Source organism: Lutjanus erythropterus, chromosome 4 (assembly GCF_056507025.1).
Source record: "Lutjanus erythropterus isolate fLutEry1 chromosome 4, fLutEry1.hap2, whole genome shotgun sequence".
Classification (NCBI taxonomy): domain Eukaryota; kingdom Metazoa; phylum Chordata; class Actinopteri; order Lutjaniformes; family Lutjanidae; genus Lutjanus; species Lutjanus erythropterus.
Genome location: NC_139320.1, coordinates 36,688,839 through 36,697,521, shown reverse-complemented (window position 1 = coordinate 36,697,521; position 8,683 = coordinate 36,688,839). Strand labels below are relative to the sequence as shown.

Genomic DNA, 8,683 nt, shown 5'->3' with positions numbered 1-8,683 from the left:
CTGACAGACAACAAATTGAAATCAACAGCAGATGAAGAGGATGACCTGTGACTGTGAATGAATTTCACACATTTCTTACCACCACCCCCCCCCCCCCCAGGAATGAGATCATAACATTATTCAGTTCAAAAAAAGGTTGCTCATATATATAAAAATTCATTAGTGAAGACATGTCATTGAGTTATTAAGGCAGTAGCAAATATTAGGTTTGTGCCTTTTGCAATAGATTTTCTTGGCACACAGCTGTTGCTGGCATAAATTCATTTTTTCCACATTCATTAAACTAGGAAATATTTTTTTTACTGCAGTAAAAAGGTTGATAAAAAATGCTAGAGATGCTGAGCTACTGATTTTCACATCAACCAAGACAAAAAATGTTTGTGGTTGGTTGTGTGGTGGAGTATGGCTGAAAATACATGGAGTAAAACAAAGGACTATGATTTATGTTGGGTTTAATTATGCTATTGTGCTGACATTTATTTAACTAAAAGTCAGTTTAGAGACTTTTTACCAGTTCCTTTTATCCAACTGATAAAAAAAATGTGAGGTGTGACCTTTTTCAGCTGCTGACATGGGGCATGTTTGAGATTCCCTGAACTATTGCAATAATATTGAAGGAAATTGCCAGTTTACAGGGGATCAAAAACAATTGCACATTTCTGCACAGTCCACCCTCACATCCAGAGGTCTGTCGTCTTCAGAAGCTGCTTTTGAATTGGGTTACTGCAGCTCCCTTTGAAGGTGTGGACACCGGTACAATGTTGGCTTGCAGTGCAGGATGGGCCGGGTGAAGACAGAGACACACCTGAGGCTTCAATACCCAGTATCCAATATCTACCCTATAGGATAGCGGAGACTGAATAGAAAAGAGCGGGATGGTTTTATACTGCTGACTGACAATAGAAGTGGGGAAGATCAGGTGGTGTAAATTGTGGGAATGGGGTTACTGCAGGGCAGAGGAAGAAAAGTGGAATAGCAGTAAACAGGTTGAGTAATGTGGCCAAGATGGATAGGGAATCTGCCAGGGCATCTGGTGAACAGGTGGAGAGTTGCAATAAAGGGGGCTGGTGAAGTGGGAATGCAACTGAAAGGAAGGGCCAGAGAGGCACAATATGACATTTTATGACATCTTATGTTTGGACACAAAGGAGCTGTGATAAGCTTTTTGAATTTAGGATCAATAAATTAATTAATATAGGGGCAGTGGGTGTATCTTTGAGTCCACATTAATAAACATAATAAATGACAAAATATAACATAATAAAATAAGAGAAAGTTTGTAGTTTATTTAAATTTGTGGTTTATTTGGGTGTACAGTTAATTTACACCATCAAAATCACAGTGACAGCATTTGGAGTGCAAGTGATTTTATTCAAACTACATCCTGGAAAAAATACAGTAACCCATTGTGTTTAAGTGTTCTCATACATATTGATCCAAGTTGACAGAGATTTCATTTTCAGATACATTTATGTGGCATTAGCCCTGCTTTCTCAATATCTGAGCATTAAAATTACTTTAAACTTACTTTACTACCTGCATTTCTGTATTGTGTAGAGAGGATTCATTTCTCTTTTATGACTCAATGTCCCGACCCATAATGGCTTTCTTTGTGTTCCTTTCAGGTCTAAAGAGGATTATATAACATTTGGGTCCAAACAGTGCCACCAAGAGGCCAAAACTGGAAGCCAGGATGGCAAAGACCTCCACTGCATCTGCATATTTACCTGGTGAGCTGATATAAGCAGGGACAAAGGCCACCCACACAGCACAGAAGATCAGCATGCTGAAAGTGATGAGTTTGGCTTCATTGAAGCTGTTTGGAAGATTCCTTGATATAAATGCAGTCAGAAAACTGAGAATGGCCAGTAAACCAATATAACCAAGTAACACTGCAAAACCAATTGTGGACCCAACTACACACTCAAAAACTATTTTGTCATTGTGGTATAGAGTATTTTTGTGAGGAACTGGTGAGGCAGATACAAGCCAGGCAGTGCAGATTGCTGCCTGAATAGAAGTGAGAACCAGAACTGTTCCTCTCTGCTGCAAAACACCGAACCACTTCAGACTGGCTCCACCTCCTGGCTTGGAGGCCTTGAACACAGCCAGAACCACCATGGTTTTCACCAGGATGCATGAGACACAAAGCACAAAGCTGATCCCAAATGCTGCATGTCTCAGCTGGCATGTCCACAGTCTGGGACGACCAATAAAAAGAAGTGAACACAGGAAACATAACTTAAGTGACAGCAATAGCTGGAAACTCAGTTCTGAATTGTTGGCGCGTACTATAGGTGTTCTGTGATGATAGGTGAAGATGCTCAGGACAACAGCACAGATACATGTGCCCAGCAATGAGGTAACTGTCAAGCAGATACCCAGAGGCTCATTGTAGGAGAGGAACTCTGTTTTCTTAGGAACACAGTGGTCACGCTGGGAGCTGGGCCAGAAGTCCTCTGGACAACTGGTGCACTCCATGGAGTCTGTGAAAAAAGAGAGAGATACATGTTTGTGTCATATCTACAATCTAGGGATGTCCTTGACAAAGAACTGATTTGTCTGTCCAATACGAATAGTTAATGATTTGTTTCCCTTTTTTCCAGTTCAGTGTGCCACACTAAACGCCTTCATCTGCCTGTGTATGTTTCACCAGTAAGACTTGCATTTTAATGTCTTTAATAGTAGTTGTCTATGATGTAAACATCAGATTTTCACACAATATGTGCATTGTCCTACAGTTCACTTATAAAATCAGCAGACCTGCTGAGCTCCCCGGCCAGAGTTTGTGATTGTAGGAACAGAGGAAACATGACCAAAGATGTTGTTTCTGTCACTATGGAATGAAGCTCATCATGATGATTTGCAAAAGTAGCCCCAATATAAATTCTCCTGTGTAAAACAGGATACTAACCCGTCTCATTGCTGATCTTTCCCTCAGAACAAGGGATGCAGTCAAAACAGCACACAGGTTCCCCTTTCTTTCTGGCCATGCGGGTACCTGGAGGACAGCTCTCACTGCACACTGACCGGGGTGGCTATAGGGAGAAAATTAAACATCTGTTATTCTACACTACTTTCCTGTGCAATTTTGAGTTATTCACTGGGTGTGTGATAAATCAGAATTAACCTTTTTTGATTCAAAGTTCCAGAAGATTTTGTCTTCATCAATTGTTAGTGTGTCTCCTTTGAAGACCGACCTCTTAACCTCACCCACATTCTGAAGTTTAGTTCTTCCATCAGGGAGCCACAGCCAGTTCATGATATCATATATTGGTAAAACATCCCCATTCGCATCAAATGACACTTCATCACCAAATGGTGTGGTGAAGTTGACCTTTTCCAAATAATGCAAAAGCTAGACAGAGGAAAACCAAAGACGACAGGTTAAAAAATTACTAAATATAACTATGGTGAACATTGCGGTTGTAATGAATTATATTTAATCCTATACTCCAAATGCTACTCTGCAAGAAATGAAAAACATATAGTTTTGTCAAATAAACAGATGGAGTGTAAACTGATATCACACCTGCCATGGCTCCAGTCCTTTCAAACTGCCACAGCTGTGCCCACTGAAAGGCCCTCTCCCTGGCTCACACTGCAGCATGTCATGAAGTGCATACGCCAGAGCATACACAGCCTTGTACACATTATACTCTGGCCTGAGGTTTGAAATGTCCAAAAATTTAGTTTCTACATTCTCTAGATCTTCCTGTCCAGTGCATAATGCTCCCCCAGTGTCTCCGCCTGCTGGAGGTGGTGCAAATCTACACTGAAATGTGTGCTCCCAAAACTGGTTCACCTGAAACAAATTGGAAACACTGTGTAATAAATAATGAAAATATATTATCATTATTATTATTATCCTTCCGATTACCAGATCAGATTGCATGGTTAATCTCTCACCATGCTATTTCCATAGCTGTTGTTGTGGGGATCAGGACGCATTTGTAGAAGGAATTCCCTGAGCCCTGGAATTTCTCCTCGTCGGATGGCGATGCCCAGTGTGCCAGCCAGGTATGGCAAAAGGTGAGGAGTCTGGAGTACAGTAGCTGCTGTCCAAGCTTCACTGGCAATCCACTGCAGACCTGTCACATTCTGCCTCACCACCTGTGAATCATACCAAATATACAAATTGATACTGCCTTGCCACTAAAGTAGGTATTGTCTTCTTATAGTTACAGCTGATGTCTTGTCTTACTTATTCAGACACAGATGCAATACATGCTTTACACAGCATTATGAGCAAAGTAATGCCTCATCATCAGTTTTGTGTAATTTGGCTGAGTGAACGGTCAAATTCAAAAAATGTGTATTTAACAAATAACTGGTGTGATTTTTCCATTTAACTATATTTGTCATGGACTAAAATGTTATTGTTACTTAAAATCTTTCAGTTTACCAAATAAGTATTGCCAACATAAATTATATACTTAAATTAAGTAGCAATTAAGTTATATTTCAAACCCAACCTCTTCCATCAAATTAACCATGAGACTCTCATGTGCAAACACAATGACCACACGAGCTGTGGATTTCTTCATCACATCCACAATCCTCCGCAGTTCAGCTTTGTCATTGCTCCAAGGCAAAACCTCTAAGTAGGCCAGACAACCTTCACCAGACTGAGCCAGGTCAGACTGGAAGGATCGGGCAGCATGGAGTCCATAGTCATCATCACTGATCAGCAGACCTGCCCAAGTCCAGCCAAAGCGGTTGAGAATCTGAATTATAGCACGAACCTAAGTAAATACAGAGTGAAGAGATTAGAGCACAGGCTGAAATAACCTTTCTGTGGAAAAACTGCTAAACAGTTTCAACAATGAACCCTATTTAATTATTGCCTTTCAGCTTTGTTATTTCATACAAAATAAGCTTATCAGCAACACAAAGAACGTGGCTGGTATTTCACAAAGAAATATTTTTCATTACAGTGGGTTACAATGCTTTTTTCTGAGCAATGTTTCTCTGTAAATGTGATCTTTTATGAATTTTCATTTTCCTGATAGATGGTCACCTGAAAAGCATCACTTGGGATGGTCCTAAAGAAGGATGGAAACTTTTGTCGGTCACTCAGACAGGAACATGTGGAAAAATAACTCACCTGTGAAAGACACAGAGTGTACATCCTAAAAACATTCAAAAACCTTATCCTGATTTTCAACTTTCTAGGGCTGATTGTGCCATGTTTCCAAAAATATTAAATCTGAAATTTAATCAAATGATCCAAAAGAATTCTTAAATAGCAAGGCAGAAAACTTACCATAGGTTGTCTGTACAAACCTAAGACACTGGAGATGGCAATAGAACGTGTAGAGGAAGAATCACCCACAATCCCTAGGACTGGAGGGGTTCCTACACAGGTCTCATCTAATATAAATTGCTCCTCTTGACCACTGACTAAGGACAACGCCGCACTGAATCCAATTCCTAGGTTGTCACAATTATCATACAGACTGTATCCCAGAGTCACATTAGGTAGCACCTTGGAATTTCTGTTGATCTCATCAATAGCAAAGGCCATGGTCTGAGCCTGCCTGAATCCTAGAATATCAAAACTAACACAAAAATTGCTACTGTTTACTACTGATAAATTCAACATGACACAATAACTGGGTCAACATGTGCATTTTGCAAAGAAGCAATCCAACTGAATAGCAACAATTATTATAATCATCATAAAAGTTTGCAAAAAAAACATAATGTTGAAAGTGGCATAAATACATACTGTAAGCATTTTAGAGTAATATTTGATGGTCAAAAATACATTCAACAAATGTGATTTTTTTTTCCAACAATTTTTCCTTTTTTGCTATTTGATAGACTCACCCATGGCACGTAGGCTGTTGTGGCTCTGAGATAAAAGACATGTCAGGAAAGACAGGAAAGAGGTGGACCTTAAACAACCCACCAAGAACTACATCTCCAGGTTTATGCATCCCATTTAGAAGAAACTGTCCCTGTAACTGGCAGGAGGGAGAATGAAAAGGGGAGGATAAGACATAAGATAAGTAGGAATACAACAACATGAAATACAGAAGTAAGAGCAATTTGAGAGTTAAAAATGTACACATGACTTTCCTCCTGTTTACTCTTTGTCTGAGCCTATTCAGTTTTATTGCTATGTCAACCCCTTTTATTGACTTGCAGTATTGTTCTGTCTTGCACACCGCCCATCAGGGCATAAACAAAAGTAGGGGGAGGGCCTAAAATACATTTTATTTCATTTCAATAACAATATACTACCATCTGCAGTACACACACATTACAACACTGAATGAGTGTCTCAATACCACTCTGGTCTGAGTGAACCCATAGATAATCTTATATTTGCCAATTCATTATGGGGTGCCAAATGTAAAAACTTGATTACAGTTTTCAAACTGATATATTTTCAATATTTAGTTCATTTTCTTCACATTTAGCACACTTTACACACATTTGAGACATAAATTATTTTAAAATTTGGTTATATGTGAATGAAAATGAAATATTAAATCTAAATGTTAAATCCATATCTAAATGCTAAATCTAAATCTTAAATCTAAATCTAAATCTTAAATCTAAATCTAAATGTTAAATTTTAAATCTAAATCTAAAGCTAAATATTTAGAAAATATCCCACGCCCCTTCTCAACCACGCCTTTCAGCAGTAAACGGTTGCAGCTAATGATCTTGCAATATTTTCACACGCACATCCATTAAGGTATATACGAAGTCTCGCGAGATCGGCGACATGTTACATGCTACCTGCTACATGCTACAATTGACGTTTCGGCCAAAATCACGGTGTAAATGGCGACTTTTGTGGTTAAATTTTAATGTCGTGGCTCACGGACACTTGGATTACACCACACGAGCAGGATGTAGATATTTTGTGTTTGTTTTGTGTTCTTTTTTTTACATTTACATTTGATTTCCATTCACTGCCATTGTACTGGATTTGGCTGCAAGCCTACTTTACACTCGGCGACCCATTTAGATTTAGATTTAAAATTTAAGATTTAGATTTAGATTTAGATTTAAGATTTAGATTTAGATTTAAGATTTAAATTTAGATTTAACATTTAGATTTAGATTTAACATTTAGATTTAGATTTAACATTTAGATTTAGATTTAGCATTTAGATTTAGATTCAGTCAGATAGACTCAGTCTGCTTCTCGAGGAGAGACATACAAATGGGGACTTGCCATTCCAACATTCTAACTTTGACAATCTGCTGGTGAATGCATGGAAATGAGTGGGCTGTTTATACAGTGGGAACCTCTTCTAATCATCATGCTTCTAGTCATCAACTGCTTATATGGATGAAAAAGCTTGGAACAGAATCAGTCATAAAATTATGCAGTTTAAGTAATTTGCTTGTAGTGGTCAAATAGTTCACCTACAGTGTTCATTTTGAGCCTTTTCATATGAGATATCACATGGGAAAAAATATTATCTACAGTAATTCTTTATTTTTTTACTCAACCCCGTTACTTTTCCATGTGGTAACCCATCTGTTTCCAGCTGCTACCCAAGGCTACTGTTGTGTCCACATTGAAATCATGATATAATAAAGAAATTTTCTCTTAATTAGAACAGTAATCTCCTTTAAAGCTGGAGTAGATAGAAAGCCTAAAACAGTTGATTGTTGAGTCTCATCTCCAGGATGTAAGTTACGTTTTGTTTTCTCCGTCTTGAGCCCCATGCAACTGAAGGTAAAGTCAAAAGTGGCTCATTAGCTGGACTCTTCAAAACTCTCTTTATGAGAATTCCATACTATAGTGACCTTCCCTTCAAGAGTTTCTGCCATTGATTCAGGATTTCACTGAAGGAATGTGCACAAGCAGCTGTACTAGTAGGACAGCAAATCAGAACGCTCAGTCTCTGAGATGACCTGTCATTGGTTTAAATCAATCATCTAGGGCCAGATTTCCTAAAGCCAGAAAATAGAACCAAGAGGAGGTGCAGAAGTCTAGTTCTCTGTTAGACCACATAATTTACAATATGCTGAAAGGTCATTATAGAATTATTGCTCATCGATGCCAAACAAATGTTGCCTACCACAGTTTTATGCTGATGACAAACTCTCAGAAATGAGCCAACAAGATGCAGTAGTGAAACTTGGTGTTCCTCAGGTTACCTTGTGTAGTCTACTCAAACAATGAGAAACAGTCTGCTGATGGAGGGAGAAAAGTAATGTAATCCCTTCTTGAGCAGGCCCTTGGCGAGGTAAAAATATTGAAGTGTCTGTTTAATCACTTTATATTTGTATGATAAATATCCAAATGTCAAGAAGATGACAATCTGAATGAGAAATAAAGAAAAATAAACGGGTTATAATGATCATCCCTTTTCAGTAATTAATTTGAGCCAGAGAGATGTTGTCACAATAAGATGTTTCTACTGTGCACTGCAGACTGGCACTGAAATGGGGAACAGGTGAGCAGGTAAGTTGGGGCGGGGTTACAACAGGGCAGAGGAAGAAAAGTTTCAACAGGTGAGCAGGTTAAGTAAGCTGACGGAAATGGATAGGGAATGTCACAGGGCATCTGGTACACAGATGAAGAGTGGAAATAAAGTGGGATGGAGAAGTGGGAATGTGACTGGAGGGAGAAACAGAGAGGTAGAATATGACACTTGGAAACTCAGGAACTGAGAGGTGCTTTCTTTCAATTCAGGGCCATTACAAAAAC

At 38.8% G+C, this 8,683-nt stretch overlaps 1 protein-coding gene across 1 annotated transcript; it reads right to left on the bottom strand.

Annotated features, from left to right (window-relative positions):
* Nucleotides 1-1,575: 1,575 nt before the first annotated feature.
* Nucleotides 1,576-5,942, bottom strand: LOC146328882 (extracellular calcium-sensing receptor-like). Its single transcript, XM_084716551.1, has 9 exons — nt 5,833-5,942; nt 5,267-5,561; nt 5,021-5,107; nt 4,476-4,745; nt 3,910-4,113; nt 3,533-3,805; nt 3,131-3,358; nt 2,915-3,038; nt 1,576-2,486 (listed from the first exon to the last, which is right to left on the bottom strand). The coding sequence occupies exons 1-9, from the start codon at nt 5,940-5,942 to the stop codon at nt 1,576-1,578; spliced, it is 2,502 nt and encodes an 833-aa protein (XP_084572677.1).
* Between the last annotated feature and the right edge of the window lie 2,741 nt (nt 5,943-8,683).

What these genes read in the sequence shown, in the direction of transcription:
- LOC146328882 (XM_084716551.1), bottom strand. Translation starts at nt 5,942, where the DNA reads ATGCATAAACCTGGAGATGTAGTTCTTGGTGGGTTGTTTAAGGTCCAC. An exon ending in ACAGCTATGGAAATAGCATG is followed by an intron (nt 3,806 to 3,909) that starts GTGAGAGATTAA and finishes AATTTGTTTCAG; the next exon opens with GTGAACCAGTTTTGGGAGCA. An exon ending in AAGGACTGGAGCCATGGCAG is followed by an intron (nt 3,359 to 3,532) that starts GTGTGATATCAG and finishes TCCTCTGTCTAG; the next exon opens with CTTTTGCATTATTTGGAAAA.